The sequence below is a fragment of the Dama dama genome, chromosome 9, assembly GCF_033118175.1.
Source record: "Dama dama isolate Ldn47 chromosome 9, ASM3311817v1, whole genome shotgun sequence".
Taxonomy (NCBI): domain Eukaryota; kingdom Metazoa; phylum Chordata; class Mammalia; order Artiodactyla; family Cervidae; genus Dama; species Dama dama.
The window spans coordinates 41,374,193-41,390,000 of NC_083689.1; the positions used below are offsets into that span (position 1 = coordinate 41,374,193).

A 15,808-nucleotide genomic window follows, 5' to 3' on the forward strand; every position below is an offset into this window, starting at 1 on the left:
GGGCGGAGAGTGAGCGGCGGGCGGCGGCGGCGGCCCGGGAGGCCCCGGAGGCCGCGGTGCGGTCACTGCGAGCCGATCCGAGCCGCGCCGATCGCCATCCGGCCCCGGCCCCCTCGCGCAGTCCTAGCCGGCGGCGCGGCCCGGCGGGCCCGGCGGCGCCGCAGCCCATGGAGCTCGAGAACATCGTAGCGAACACGGTGCTACTCAAGGCCCGGGAAGGTGAGGCTATCGGGTGCAGAGAAAGCGGGCGCGCGGCCTCCGAGCTCGGCGGGGTGTCTCAGCCGTCTGATCCCCTAGGGCAGCTAGCTCCATGCCCCGCACCTCTCGCGGACACGAGCGCTTCCGGCCTGTGGTCCTTTTCCTCCGCACCTGCCCTCCGGGAGCCGGAGCCCAGGAAGGGGCGGGGGTCAGGCCGCCGCCCTCGCGGCGAGTAGGGTGGTGGTGGTGGTGAGAGGGTATGAGAAGGAGACAGGAAGGAAGAGGGAAGGGTGGGACCTCAGCCCCGGGAGAGCCTCTCTGAGGCCTCTCCCAGGTGAGAGGTTAAGAAGATGCCTCGGGAAGGGGAAGGGGCAGCCAGCCTACCCCACGTGCCCGGGCCCAGATTCAGCCTGGGTTGCGCCCAGCCTTGGCCGGCGCAAAGTTGGTGCAGGGTAAAAGGTTTGGAGAATGAATTAACCGAGGCTCTGCCATAGCAGAGCCCACCTGAGGCTGGGAAACTGCTGGTCATTTATGCTACCTGCATGACTGCCACTTGCTTGGAACTTCAGTACACTGGGGACAGAGGGGAATGGGTAACAGTTTCTGCCCTCAGGACTAGTGGGGCAGATGGCACAGAAATAACTGGAAGCTGAGTTTTGAAGGAAGGGAGCATGCCAGGCTGGTAGGACTGTTAAGTGCAAGGCCTGGCAGAGGGAGCCTGTCTAGTGAACCTGGTGTTACTGACTGCCTATGTTACTAGACACCTGCTCTATGAGGGCCCTGGGGATGCATAAGGACCAGACCCCATCTGCCCCTCACCTGCCATTGTTCACCTCAGTAACATAATCACCAAACACCTACTTTGTACCCTGTCCTGTCCAGGGTGCTGGGGACCAGTAAAGAAGAAGACATTTCTCTTTGAAATGCTAGGGCAGGGAGGTCAGGACTCTTTGCTGGGCTTTCAGGCAGGTAGAGCCATCTGCATTGCCTCCCTGACCTCTTTTACAAGTGGGAAACTGAGGCTCAGATCAGGAACTGGCCCCCAGGACTCAGCAAGATGGGTTGACTCAGGCCTAGGACACAGCATGTCCCCAGTGCAGCCTGTAGGAAACAGATGCTTTCTGGCACAGCATCTGGTGCCCCCTGCCTGCCCTATGCATGTTGACCCCGGGGAGGTGCTGCCTGGAAATAGGCATGGTAGGCTGGGTCCTCGGTGCCCAGAGCCTTCTTTATCTCCTGTCCCTTATTGAGTCCTGGGGCTAGGCCTTCCTCCCAGCCTCTGGGGGCATCTGCCGATTCTGTTCTGCCTCGTCATCCAGCCAGCCAGGGAGGAGGGGAGGGGAGAGCCTGGCCAGGCCTCCCTCCTTAGGGCTGTAGCCAGTTCAGGCCTCAGGCCTACTGAGAACACTGCCTTGTCTGGCCAGAGAATATAGGCACCTTCTGACAGGCTTCCTTAGGCCATTGGCGACGCATAGGAGGTTATGACCAGACTAGGACCAGTTCCTTCACTGGAGAATCCTTACTCCAACCTGGCCCTGTCCCTCCCACCTTGATGACTCTAGACAAGTCTTCTCTCTCTGAACTTCAGTAACTCTTTTTGTGGCATGGTTGAGGATGGGACATTGAAAACTAAAGGAAATCCCAGTTGTCACTGAGTTCTGAACCCTGGTCTATAGACTGAGTGCATTGGAATCCCTTCATGAGCTGATTGACAGTTTGGCCCTAGGTTTTTGCCAGTTTCCCAAGTGATCTGAGGCCCTGAGTGATTTGGAATTGCATGTATTCAGTTGACACCTGATAGATGCCGGGCTTGTTTGGGTTTGGAAAAGAGCTTGACCTGGCGTCCTAGAGAGCTGGGTTCGAATCCTGCCTCTGGGACCTCCAGGCTTTGTAATCTTGGACAAATTGATTCCCCATTTCAGGGCTTCAGCTTTCTCATAAAATTGAGCCAGGTCTGTCAGAGTTGCTGTGAGAATGAAGTGGGACAGCATTGGGGGGTGTGAACCCTCACTTAATCCTCCTCCCTTCCCCAGACCCCCAGAGACATGGGAAAGGGTCCAGGCTGGGGTGGGGGTGGGAGGAGCCCTGCTGACTCTGGTGGCAGTTCCAGGACAGGATATTTGCATGTGACTCTTTGCCGCTGCCTTGATGTGGCTGAGAGGAGGGGGAGGAGGAAGTAACTGGTGGGGGTAGCAGGCGGATGGAGGGTTGGGTGAGGTACTTGCGGGGGTGGGGGAGGAGTTCCCCTTCTGGGGAGGCCTTGCCCTAGGTTGACGGTGGGGGTCTGTTGCTCACTCACAGTGGAGCAATGACTATGGGGTGTGCTGGGTTCAGGCTGCGGGAGGGCTGCTACCAGGTTTCCCAATGGGGTACCCTGCAACACTTCCTCCTCTAGGCAGCTTAGGTGAGGCAGCCCACTAGAGGACCCAGCCTTGCCCCCTCCCTGGAAGGCGGCCCCTCCTACCTGCCTTCAACCAGGCTAGACAGAAACAAACTGCATAAGCCATAGGGGAAACTGAGGCCAGGTGAGGGAAAGTGATGGCCGGAGATTGCCACTGACTTGTTGGAGCTGGGACCCACCCCTTGCCACAGCTCTACTGAGTACTGGACACAGACTCTGTTAGTCATCCTCACAATACTTCTGGAGGACCTGAAGTCCACATGGAGAAACTGAGGTTCCTAGAGAGCAAGTTAGGGGCTTCCCTGGCAGCTCAGCTGGTAAAGAATCTGCCTGCAATGCAGGAGACCTAGGTTTGATTCCTGGGTTGGGAAGATCTCCTGGAGAAGGAAATAGCAATCCACTCCAGTATTCTTGCCTAGAGAATTCCATGGACAGATCAAGGGGTCACAAAGAGTTGGACACGACTGAGCGACTAACACAAGAGAGCAAGTTAGTCTGAAGTGTAAAGGGCCGATTCAAACCCAAATCTGTAAGATGCCAAGACTCAGGCCCCTTCCACCATGTTCAACCTCAGGACCCACAGGCCACACCTGTCTAGCTTTCTAACATGTTTTATGTATTTGGCTGCAGTGTTTTTTTTTTTTTTTAATAATACAGGAACCGGTATTTCGTGTAACAGTCCAGATTCTCGGCTGACTTTGAAAAGTCTGAAGAGTTGGCCGCACTGAGCTGGCATTCCTGCCTAGTCAGGATCAAGCAGTCAGCTGCAGTTGTGCTGCAGCTGTCTCCGTTTGAGGGGTCCGGTTCCCACACTCCCCACCACTCACTGTTGTCTCCGATCTGGTCCCTATTTACCGCACCTGTCTGATTCTGTAGGCATTTGAGCTGCTGCCCAGCGGCTGCAGATGAGGGATCAGCTAGGTAAAATGAGGTGGGTGTCAGGACCGGGAAAGTAGGAGTAAGAATTCTGAGTGCCAGGCCTCCTGCCACCACCTCTTTTGCCTCTGATGCAGGGTCCCGTCATAGGAGCCTGGAGCCTCCCTCGTGACTCAGCTGCCCTCTGCCATCTCTCAGGCATGTCCCAGGACGTCTCGCTTCTGGGCCTGGACTTAACATAGTTCCCCCCACTATTGTGTCCTTCTCTTCATTTGGGAGGGAAACTCCTACCTGCTTGGAAGCAGCTGAGGCTTGCTGAAGCTAACTGGAAACCCCACCTCCCACCCCCACCCCCGCCGTGGCCTGGCCTCATGCCCTTCTTGGTTGTTCCATCCCTTCTTGGCTCTTCCAGCCTAGGAGCCCCTAGCAGGAAGGCCTGGGGCCCATGTGTGTCCTGAAACCCAGCAAGAGCATGTTGCAGGCAGAAGGAAGGCCCACGGGGCCTCTCAGAGTGGACTGGGCCTAGGCTGGACCCTGAAAGCCTCTGGACCACGCTGAGGGTTGCAGGGAGGCCGGCAATGGCAGGACTCAAGAACTAGTGCCTGTTTGCTTCCACAGGTGGCGGTGGGAATCGTAAAGGCAAAAGCAAGAAATGGCGGCAGATGCTACAGTTCCCCCATATCAGCCAGTGCGAAGAGCTGCGGCTCAGCCTCGGTGAGGCCTTGGTTGAGACCGTGGGGTGGGGTGGGGTACAGAGGCAAGAGAGTCCTGGTGTGCCAGGGGAGCCTCCCCTGAGACCTAGCCTCCGGGCAGAAGGTTGTTGGGGTTTCGGGGAGCAGAGAGATGGAGGCTGCACCACCCAGCTGAGTTTCAGTTCCTGGGTCCAGGCTGGGTGGAGGGCAGAGAGCACACAGGACAGCAGCGGGCGGTGGGGGTAGGTGGGGGGAGAAGCCCCAAGTCAGATTTGGGGGCGGTCTGAGGGAAGCTGCAGAAGGGAGGACCAGGCCTCGGGTGAGCAGGGCTCGGAGGACAGAGCAGAATGTGCAGAGGGGGCTGGAGTCAGCTCGTACACTGACCGTCTGGGGCGGTGGGGTGGCGGAACCCAGGCCTGTGCGCAGCCCTACCCAGCCTGGCCCTGGGGGTGCCCAACAGAGCCTTGACCAGCAGGGCCCAAGCCCCCTCTGACGGCCTGCACGTGAGCCAGGAGTACACCATGGCTGCTTCCACTGCTGGGAAGGAGGCCTAGCCTCGAACTTGCCGGAAGCCACAGCTTCCTCCCACACTTTCGCCAAGCAGGCAGCAGGTGTGGGCTGGGCCAGAAACGGGCCGGAACCACACAGACCACACCCAGCCCCAACCATGACGTATGTACAAGTAGTGTGAACCGGAAGTCAGCAGCCGGAAGTGAGGACCCCAGCTCTGGAGCCACACTCCTGCTTGTGTGACCTTGGGCTAATTACTCAGCCTCCCGATGGCAGTAACAGTGGTGTTGTGTCAGTGCTGTGGTGAGGGTTCTAAAGGAGACAGTGGCTGCCATACTGCAGGGCTGGAAGCTGTTGGCGGGGGCTCCGGGCCTGGCGGTGTGGACAGGAGTGCCTGGCCGGCAGGCTCCAAATCCAGGAATCCAGCAGCTCCCACCTCTGCCTGCAGAGCGTGACTACCACAGCCTGTGTGAGCGGCAGCCCATTGGGCGCCTTCTGTTCCGAGAGTTCTGCGCCACGAGGCCTGAGCTGACTCGCTGCATTGCCTTCCTGGACGGGGTGGTGAGTGCGGCCCAGCCCCACACCGAGGGTGGGCAGAGGTCCCGGGCCACATGTGTGTCCCGTCTCCTCACACCTGTTATCCATCCAAACCCCAAGCCTTCTCTGCCTCCCCCCACCACCCCCACAGGCCGAGTATGAAGTGACCCCTGATGAGAAGCGGAAGGCGTGTGGGCTACGGCTCATGCAGAATTTTCTGAGCCACACGGTGAGTTAGCACTGGTGCAGGGATGAGGGTAGTGGACAGAGCTCAGTGATGGTGAGAGGAATGACCACTGCCTGTGCAGAGAGTGCCCCTGGAGCTACTCCAGGCTCACCAGGCGGCACCGTGGGCAGGGAGCCCAGGAGGATGGGCCGGGGCACTGGGCCCAGCAGCTCTGCTTCACCATGCCTCAAGGAGAGCTGCAGAAAATTCAGCCACTAAGCAGGCTGTGCACCCCTGGCCACCCAGCACAAGCCCGAGATCTCTGCCCTGGCGGTGGGCAGGTCCCTGCATTGACCTGTCTGTGGCCTGTCTCCAGGGTCCCGACCTCATCCCCGAGGTCCCCCGGCAACTGGTGACAAACTGTGCCCAGCGGCTGGAGGAGGGACCCTGCAAAGACCTCTTCCAGGAGCTGACTCGGTAAGCCTCTCCCTGCCCTCAGGCTGTGTCCTGAGGAGGGGGTTTCTGCAGACCCAGAGGGCTATAAACAGTGTAGCAGGTGGCGAGCAAACTCACTATCTCAGCCCAGCCTTGCCCCTGCTCTGTGACCCTGATCAGGTTGCCTCCCCTCTCTGTGGCATCCTGGGCTTTAGCATCGGATATCCGTCTCCCCCGCAGGTGGGCTAGCAGGAGGGTTGGCCAAGGATTCTGCCTTTTAGGCTGAGCATACACATAACAGGGGGCCTGGGCGATCGAGGGGAGCCTGGGGGGGGTGTCAGGTGCTGACCAGAGGCTGGGCCTTCTCGACAGGTTGACCCATGAGTACCTGAGCGTGGCCCCTTTTGCCGACTACCTCGACAGCATCTACTTCAACCGTTTTCTGCAGTGGAAGTGGCTGGAAAGGTGAGCTCCTTGAAGGCTGGCCCCAGGTGGGCCGGGTTGAAGGAGTTCTCATGGGTCTCAGGCCCCTGCTCAGCTAGTGTTTGCTTCCCAACCCCTTGTCCACAGGCAGCCAGTGACCAAAAACACCTTCAGGCAGTATCGAGTCCTGGGCAAAGGCGGCTTTGGGGAGGTGAGTGGCCAGGCCAGAGCCCAGCAGAGTGCAGAGGTGGGGTAGAGGGGACCCTGACCATCCCTTTACCCTCTCTGAGCCTGTAACCCCCAGGAAGGCCACAGCTGGTCCCCATTTGCCCCATCTATCCTGGCTACAGGTATGCGCCTGCCAGGTGCGGGCCACAGGCAAGATGTACGCCTGCAAGAAGCTGGAGAAGAAGCGGATCAAGAAGCGGAAAGGGGAAGCCATGGCACTCAATGAGAAGCAGATCCTGGAGAAAGTGAACAGTAGGTTTGTAGTAAGTACAGACAGGAGACCCCTCCTTTCCCCCACGGCCACACTGGCCCTCCCCACTCACTGGACTAAGACCTCTTCCCTCCCTGACCCGTCCCCTCCAGGCACCGCTACCTCTCCTGCCCTCAGAGATGGCCTGGGAGGGGCGGGTTTGGGATGTTGACACCCGGCCTGGGAAGCAAGATGGCCCCAGGGAGTGGCACTAAGAATAGTTTTTGGGTGGCTGGCGCTAGCCCCGCCACCAGGCATCCTACAACCTCTGCTTCAGGGGTCGTGTCCCCTTGGTCACAGGTGAGCTTGGCCTATGCCTATGAGACCAAGGACGCACTCTGCCTGGTGCTGACGCTGATGAACGGAGGTGACCTCAAGTTCCACATCTACCACATGGGCCAGGCTGGCTTCCCTGAGGCTCGGGCTGTCTTCTATGCGGCAGAGATCTGCTGTGGCCTGGAGGACCTGCACCGGGAACGTATTGTGTACAGGTGCAGGGGCATGGCCCTCCCGGCCAGGGGCCGCAGCTAGGCTGGGGTAGAGGCTGCAGAGGGATGTTGGGGTGCTGGCACCGCTGTTGCGGGCACAAGTCTGTCGGACCTTAGCTTGGGCTCCACACTCACCCATGCCTAGGCTACTAGGCTCAGCATGGCTCAGAACCCAGGCTCTGGGGTCTGGTTAACCTATGTGTGAATCCCAGCACTGTCACCCCTATGTGGCCTTGGCCAGTCAACTCCCTGCTCACAACACCATTTTTTTTTTCTGGGAGGCAAAGATCCTAATTCCTGCCTCGCAGCTTGTAGAGAATGAATGAGATAATGCTGGAAAGTACACACAACATGGCAGTGGGGAGCTCTGCCTAGTACTATTACTAGTAATGATTTCAGGCTTCCCGGGTAGCTCATCTGGTAAAGAATCCTCCTGCAATGTGGGAGACCTGGGTTCGATCCCTGGATTGGGAAGATCCCCTGGAGGAGGGCATGGCAACCCACTCCAGTATTCTTGCCTGGAGAATCCCATGGACAGAGGAGCCTGGCGGGCTACAGTCCATGGGGTCGCAAAGAGTCAGACATGACCAAGCGACTAAGCACAGCAGCAGGGGGTGGCCCTGTTGGCTGGCCGGCCCACTGAGCAGCGTCTGACCCTGCCGTTCTCTCCTTACAGGGACCTAAAGCCAGAGAACATCCTCCTAGATGACCATGGTGGGTGAGGGGCCCCTAGGGGTGGGGGAAGGATGGGAGAGGTGTGCCCATCTGCCTAATGGGCCTCCCTGCTTCTCCACCCACATTCAGGTCACATCCGCATCTCTGACCTGGGGCTGGCTGTGCACGTACCCGAAGGCCAGACGATCAAAGGCCGTGTGGGCACCGTGGGCTACATGGGTGAGTCCACCTTCCCCCTGACCCGCCAGCCTCCTGGGTCCTCTTGTTGTCATGTGTCCCGTCCCACCACTTCTGTTGGGAAATCTCCTGTACCTCACGGAACAGAAAGAGCTGATGTTCCTCTTTTATAGATGAGGAGACCAAGACTCAGCCAGGGCCCCACACACTGTGAATCCACAGCGTTCACGCACTTGCATAGTCATTGAGCCCCTCCTACCAACTGGGCCTGAAGGTGGCTACCAGGGAAAGACAAGGGCCTCACACCGGTTTTCCATAGCCCTGGTCCTCCACTGCCCCAACCTGCCCGTGATAGGAGAGGGAGTGCCCATCTACGGTAGGGGCCATGATGAGGCCCCGAATTCCCCTTGAGAGCACTTGACACAGTAGACAGAGCTCCAGCTACGCGCTCCACCGTCTCCTTATGTGTCCAAGGGCCACACTCTGCTTCTCTCGGCCTCACTTTCCCTGACTGCAGCCTGCTCCCAGGGCTGCCCTGAAGATGAAGAGGCAGTAGAGATACCCTCCACCTGCCCACTCTAGCAGGCAGTAGACACCCAGCAAATGAGTTGCCATCTCCTTTCCTCTCTTTGACATTGAAGCTAGAGGTTGCAAACTGGTAGCCACACTGGGTCTCATTTGGCCTCCACCTGTGTTTAAATCAAATTGTTTTTCAAACAATTGACGTGGTCACCAGCATTTGATAACCCAGATGGCTTCACGTTAAAAACATGATTTCTGACTTCTCTTGAAAGCTCAGAAGACCTGACCCCCCACCCCCACCCCACCCTGCAAGACCATACCAGCTCCTCCTGGTGGGTGTGAGCTGCCCTACTCCCTGCAGTCCCCACCAGGCTGCTGATAGTTCCTGCCGGCTGGTTGGTGCCAGTGGGTGTTTGAACTGATCCCTGGGCTTGACGTGCGAGCTGGGCATTCCCAGGGCCCCAGGGCTTAATTCTGCCTCCCGCCCAGTCTTAATTCCTGCTGTCCCTCCCAGCCCCAGAGGTGGTAAAGAACGAACGGTACACCTTTAGCCCAGACTGGTGGGCACTCGGCTGCCTCCTGTATGAGATGATCGCAGGCCAGTCGCCCTTCCAGCAGAGGAAAAAGAAGATCAAGCGGGAGGAAGTGGAGCGGCTGGTAAAGGAGGTGCCCGAGGAGTACTCTGAGCACTTCTCCCCACAGGCCCGCTCACTCTGCTCCCAGGTACGGCCGCCAGAAGGAGGCCCAACCAGCCGGGGCTGGGGCTGGGGGTACCTCTCCCAAGGATGCCCTAACCGCCCCTGCTCTGCTGCAGCTCCTCTGCAAGGACCCCTCTGAACGCCTGGGGTGTGGTGGGGGCGGCGCCCAAGAGGTGAAGGAGCACCCCCTCTTCAAGAAGCTGAACTTCAAGCGGCTGGGAGCTGGCATGCTGGAACCACCCTTCAAGCCTGATGTGAGTGCCACCCACTCCTGCTGAAGGCAGGGCCAAGCCCAAGCAGAGCTGGGGGCTCTTGGAGCATTGATTGGGACCTTCTCGGTGCAAGCATTAGAAAACTCAAGTGGGTTAACCAACCAAATAATTCACCAGGTTCCTAAAAATGAAAGGCCCCAGAATAGGCCTGGCTTTTGGCACACTGGATCCGGGGCTCCAGCAGTGCTGTAGGGATTCTGTATTCCTGCTCTTCCCCACTACTGGCTGTGTGCAGGCTTCTCGCTTGGGCAGCTGTCCCCCGAGTTTCAGGCCTTCTTCCTAATAACTCAGCCACCCTGGTAGACAAAGAGTGCCTCTTTGCTCATTGCCTGATTATTTGGAGGCCCCTCAGCAGCCACGTCAGGACCACGTGCCCACCCGAGCCACTCAAGTGGGGAAGATTGGTCTTCCCAAAGGGAAACCAAGATTCCTTGCCAGCAGGGAGAAAGGCCACTGGACTGGCAAAACATCCACTTCCCCCTACACCTGGCAATGGTGACCTCCCATCTGTGATCAGAACACTGCCCTCTGCATAGTGTCATTCATTTACTGAGCTTCTCAGTGGATCAAGCATCTGCTGGCAGAAACATCCTGGGGTCATCAGATTCTCAGTGGGAGAAGTCCAACTCAAACTTAGGCCCAACATGGAGCTTTTTGGTTCATTTGGCCAGGAAGTCCCAGAGTAGGACCAGCATCAGTGTTTCACACTGTGTTGCCAGGACTCCACCTCTTGTCACTGCTTGTCACCTGTTGACTGTTCTCCCACTGAATTCAAGCTTCTCAGTATAAAGTCATAGGGAAGGTTCTGACTGGCCAAGATTAAGTCATGTGCTTGCCCTCACCTCATGTGTAAGAGGACTGAGTCCTGTGATTGACAGTTCACCAGGAACACAGGGGAAGAAGGAAGGTGATGATGGGCAGGCCAGATTGGTGGCTGTCAATCATGCATGTGATTGTTTACACATTCAACAAAATATCTGAGTGCCAGTATGTGCCAGATCTCAGAATTCATAGGGTCAGTAGGACACAGTCCTACCTTCATGGTCTAGTGGAAAGACAGAAAAATAAACCAGTAAGTGAAAAAGGAGTGGTGGAGGGGTGGGAGTATTTTTGGACAGGATGGCCTCTGAGTAGCTGATGGATAAGTATCAGTAGAAACCTAAAATATGTGTAGGAGAGAACTGTGCCAGGATTTGGGGCATGAGCATTCCAGGAAGGAGCAGCCAGGCATTGAGGTCCTAGTCCAGGGACCAACCTTGAGAGGTGGAGCAGCAGTGGAGGCCAGTGTGGCTGGAGTGAGTGTGGACAGGGAAAGAGGGAATGTGGAGCATGAGTGTTGAGGGGTGGGGACGGGTGGTGGGGCCATAGAGCTGGGAAGTGGGAGTGGGAGGCCCCTGCCTCCAGAGGACTGCATCTTGTAGGTGGGGCTCACCAGCGCCCCGAGGTGTTGGCCTTGCCATGGGCAGTTGAACTGACTTCTGCAGTCTGCCTTAGAGCTGGCTGTCCCACTCAACTTTACTCCAGCTTCCCTGCACATCATCTCAGTTAATCTTGAAAATCAGTGCCCTGGAATTTAACTTTTTTAGAAGCAAAGTGTGCTTGATGGTGATACAGTTTTTGACAGCTTTATTGAGTTCATATACCATACAACTCACTTCTTTTAAGCATATAATTAAATGACTTTTAGCATAAAGATGCAACCATCACCAAAATCAATCTTAGAACATTTTCATCACCCCTCCCCTCCAAATACACCCTACTCATTAGCAGTCACTCCTCATTCCCCTTCCCCTTAGCAGCCACTAATCTACTTTATGTCTCTCTATATTTGCCCTTCTGGACATTTCATGTTAACGGGATTATATAATATGTGGTGCTTTGTGACTGGCTTCTTGCAGTTTGCATAATGTTTTCCAGGTTCACCTGTGTTGTAGTTCTTCCTGGTCCTGCATTCCTTTTTTATGACTGAATAATATTCCATTCTATGAATATTGCACCTTCTGTTTATTCATCCATCGATGGACATTAGGGTTGTTTTCATTATGGGGCTATGATGAATAATGCTGTTTTGAACATTCACATACAAGTTTTTGTGGGGACATATGTTTTCATTTCTCTGGGACATACACCTAGGAGTTGAATGCTGGCTCCTATGGTAACATGTTTAACCTTGGGAGAACTGCTGACTTTTCTGAAAAGCAGCTGTATGATTTTACATGATGATGTTTTGACATCCTTAACAGTAGGATTTAGAAAACAATGTAAAGATGAAAAAAGAAGTGGCTTTCTGGAGTGAGGTGGGCTCCTGGCAGGGGGCTGGGGGCACAGGGACTGTTGGCTGTGAAGCAGAAGGAGATGGAGTATGCCATTGGACATCCCAGGACAGAGGGACCTGCATGGGGTATCCAGCTGAAGGGGCCAGCTGAGATTCAGCCTGCTCTCCCCTTACCAGTTACCCCCAGACAGCTGTGTACAGGCAGGGGTGGGGGCTCCCTATTATTGATTCCATATGGCACTGTGGGGACTGATGGACTGTCACGGGTCAGCTATGCAGCCTCATCAGTCTGTGAGCAGAGAGGGGTAATCATCCCTAGTTTAGAGGGAAACTTGGGCCTCAGAAGGGACTGTCATGCTCAGGAAGTGCCTGGGGCACTTTTGTTTTTGAAGTAAAGTTGATTTACAGTATTGTGTGTTAGTTTCTGCTAGACAGCAAGGTGATTCAGATAAGATACATGTACGTGTTTATGTCCATGTGTACACATACTTCTTTCAAATTCTTTCCATTGTAGTTTATTACAAGGTATTGAATATAGCTCCTCACACTATATAGTATGACTGTGTTGTTTATTTATGTAATATATAGTCATGTGTATCTGCTAATCCCAAACTCCTTATTTATCCTCTCCCCTTCCTCTTTGGTGACTGTAAGTTTGTTTTCAATGTCTGTTTTGTAAATAAGTTCATTTGAATCTATTTTTCTAGATTCCACATGTGATGTCACTATATTTATCTTTGTATGACTTACTTCACTTAGTATGATGATCTGTAGGTTCATCAATGTTGCTGCAAATGGCATTATTTCATTCTTTTTTATAGCTGAGTAATATTCCATTATATATATACACACACCCAAACATACCACATTTTCTTTATCAGACATTTATCAGACAGACATCTATCAGACAGACATTTAGACTGTGTCCATATGTTATCTATTGTGAATAGTGCTGCTGTGAACACTGGGGCACCAGGAAGCTTCAAGGGTCAGGGCACACCCAGCCCCAGCTCAGGGCTGAGTTGGTCTCCTGTGGGGTCTTCCTGTCTGACCACTGCCTCTGTTCCCCCAGCCCCAGGCCATTTACTGCAAAGATGTTCTGGACATTGAACAGTTCTCCACAGTTAAGGGTGTGGAGCTAGAGCCCACTGACCAGGACTTCTACCAGAAATTTGCCACGGGCAGTGTGCCCATCCCCTGGCAGAATGAGGTGGGGACCTGCCCGGCTGGTGGGGGGTGGTCTCGGGTGGGGGGTGACCTCTGGGTCAGCGCTCACAGCTGCCTGTTCTGTGGCAGATGGTGGAGACCGAGTGCTTCCAGGAGCTGAACGTCTTCGGGCTGGATGGCTCGGTTCCCCCAGACCTAGACTGGAAGGGCCAGCCGCCAGCACCCCCCAAAAAGGGACTGCTGCAGAGACTCTTCAGTCGCCAGGTAATCCCCAGCAGTGTCCTACCTTGGCCCCGAGCCCAGCTCCTGGGGATGGCGGGTGGGAGGCAGAGCTGGTGCCCGTATGTGGGGGAGTGGGCAACCTCCGGTCATGTCAGTGGTGCCCAGGGTCTCTGGCCTCATTCCCGCCTGTCCCCCACCCCTGGCTGGGCTCATGGCCTCTTTTCTCTTTCCAGAGGTGAGCAGTGTGGGCTTCCCGTGGGTTGGCCTTGCTGCCCGGCCCCGGGGAGCCACAGGCAGCCCTTCCATGGCAGAGGCGACATGTGGGCGAAAGAAGTCTGGTGCCCGCTCCCTACCCACCCTTCCTCTCCCACTTCCCCCTCCCCTGCCGTGCCCTGCACCTGGCACCTGCAAGCAGCAAGCCTTGCTTAGCCGTGTTGTCTCCCCGTGCCCTGCATCCACCAGCCCCAGATAGAGGGCCCTGGCAGAGCCTGGGATCCACCTGGTCCCTCTTAACTTCAGCCTATTGCCAGCAGCCTCTGCACTGGTGTCCACACGTGTCCAGCCTGAGCTGCTGCTCTGGGCCCCTCGTGGGGAACCCCCTCCATGGAGCACAGCCCTGGTCAGCTCCTGGTTGGCCCTGGCAGGGCCGGGCCAGGTAAAGGCCCTGGTGGCTAACTGCGCGTGCTCTGCCTCTCTCCCTCCGTGTCTCCCCTGCCCTGCAGGACTGCTGTGGAAACTGCAGCGACAGTGAGGAAGAGCTTCCCGCCCGCCTCGAGCTCCCCACCCGCCTCTAGCCCCCAGCCTGAGGCCCCCCCGGGCGGTTGGCGGTAGCAGCTACTGCGAACGCTGTTTACAGTTTTGCACAGTGGTCTTCCCCATTGTCCACTCAAGTCATGGCCTGGGAGACAAAGTCGGAGCTGTCCCCAGTGCCCTCTGTCCCGGAGCCCCTGGTCTGGCTGAGTGGTCAAGGCCTGGGCTGTCCCCTGGGACAAAGGTGCGTCCCTTCAGCTCTTGTCTGTGGAGCTCGGGGCTTTCTGTATTTATGTCTTTGTATGAATGTATATAGCAACCAGAGCATTCTTAAGACTCACCCTGGAGCCGGCAGAAGGGCTGCTGCCGCACACTCCAGGCACCTCAGGCCCAACTTGGATGGGCAAAGTTGGGCCAGGCCAGGCCAGGCCCCTGGGCCCTCAGCACTGTGCTTGCCACCGCCGACCTCCGAGTGAGACTCGTGCCTGCCGCTGCCACCCTGGGTTTAGGCCGCCACCTCTGGGGCCCAATACCGTCCCTTCTCAGCGCCTGTCAGAGCTGGATCTGGGACCACTGGGTCCCCTAGGCCTGTGCCAAAGTGTGACGAGAGACTGGGCTGCCCCTGGGACCCCTCAGTCCACTGCCCAGGCTGTCCCAGACGGGTCTGCCTCTGCCTTCCAGCTCCCGGGACACCTCGTCCCTTGTGCTGGGCCCTGTCCTGGAGTCACCTCTTGCAGAACAGCCCAGCCCAGGCCACAGGAAGGGAAGGGGTGGGGGTGACACTGACCAACCCTCAAACATTCCAGACTCCCCTCGAAACAGACACATGTGCCCAGCAATAATCCGCCCCTCCCTGTGTGTGTGTGTGTGTGTGTGTGTGTGTGAGAGAGAGAGAGAGAAAGAAGGGGGCAGGCTGAGGCTGTGTGCCTGCATCCCAGCCCCAGCCCTTCCCAGACTGATGGCCCTCTTGGTCCCAGTGTTAATGGTAATGTGGGATTCAGGGCCCCAGTTTTTCCATATTTAAGGCCGATTTTTATTACTCATTTTGTCCAATGTAAGCTGCCACGTGTCTCTGTGTGAATACAGTCCGAGCACAAACCTGGCTAGCTGCCCCTGCCTGCCTCTTTCTTGGCCCTGGTGGTCCAGGGATCTCCTTGCTTCCCTGGCCCTGCTGGAAGTGGGAAGGGGTTGGAAGTGGGGCTGGTGGAGGCTGCCCTTCCACCAAGGCCTAAAGGCCTCAGGACTGATCTTGGGGTAACCTCTCCAAGCTCTGGTGGCCTTTGGGTCCCCACTAGGGTATGGGTCTGACTCCGCCTGTGCTGAAGAGGCAGGCTCAGCTGGCAGTATCCTCCAAGACCAAGGCGGCCTGGCCACCAGCTGTGGGTTTGGAGCCACCTGTGGAGTAGGGTGGGAGCTCCTGTGGGGAACACCTGCTCAGTCTCTCTTGTCTGGACACCTCCATGATTTGCCCAGGGCCGGTACACATGCATTAGAGCCATTCCTCTGCTCTGCTTCTGAAGCAGGAAATGTGGCTGGGCAGAAATGCACACCGGTGATGCTGCAAGTGAGGTCATGGCAGAGGCAGGTGCGGACCAGCCATGTGGGCATCAGGGAGAATTCTCTGAAGGTAGCAGTTGAACTGGGCCTAGAAGGAGACCTGCGCAGAGACGGGACTGACAGCCTGTTGACCACAAGTCTGTCCCAGACTACACAGACCTGTTCCTGTAGCCTCCCAATGACTCCAGCTCCTGCTACAACCACCTATAATGGTTTGTTCCTGGCCTTTGGGCCAGGTACCCAGAGCCACAGAGGCCACTTGAGCTTTGCAGTTGGACAGCTCTGGGTT

General features: G+C 56.6%; 1 protein-coding gene across 3 annotated transcripts; it reads left to right on the forward strand.

The window, feature by feature from the left end:
- Window positions 1–64: 64 nt before the first annotated feature.
- On the forward strand, window positions 65–15,064 carry GRK6 (G protein-coupled receptor kinase 6). 3 transcript variants are annotated; one of them, XM_061151031.1, is made up of 16 exons: window positions 65–219; window positions 4,094–4,189; window positions 5,126–5,238; window positions 5,366–5,443; window positions 5,757–5,857; window positions 6,188–6,280; window positions 6,386–6,449; window positions 6,589–6,729; window positions 7,017–7,207; window positions 7,881–7,918; window positions 8,009–8,098; window positions 9,093–9,301; window positions 9,393–9,530; window positions 12,896–13,033; window positions 13,120–13,254; window positions 13,935–15,064. In XM_061151031.1, exons 1-16 carry the CDS (start codon window positions 168–170, stop codon window positions 14,004–14,006), a joined length of 1,749 nt encoding a protein of 582 aa, XP_061007014.1. In that variant the 5' UTR covers window positions 65–167; the 3' UTR covers window positions 14,007–15,064. The 3 variants fall into 3 exon arrangements, with proteins under 3 accessions (XP_061007014.1, XP_061007015.1, XP_061007016.1); XM_061151032.1 differs by lacking the exon at window positions 13,935–15,064 and adding an exon at window positions 13,446–13,926; XM_061151033.1 differs by lacking the exon at window positions 65–219 and having other exon boundaries at window positions 5,020–5,238; window positions 13,933–15,064.
- The last annotated feature ends 744 nt before the right edge of the window (window positions 15,065–15,808 follow it).

Coding starts and splice junctions, on each gene's coding strand:
- GRK6 (XM_061151031.1), top strand. CDS start 168: ATGGAGCTCGAGAACATCGTAGCGAACACGGTGCTACTCAAGGCCCGG. Junction 5,239..5,365: donor TTGCCTTCCTGGACGGGGTG/GTGAGTGCGGCC, acceptor CCACCCCCACAG/GCCGAGTATGAAGTGACCCC. Junction 9,531..12,895: donor AACCACCCTTCAAGCCTGAT/GTGAGTGCCACC, acceptor CTGTTCCCCCAG/CCCCAGGCCATTTACTGCAA.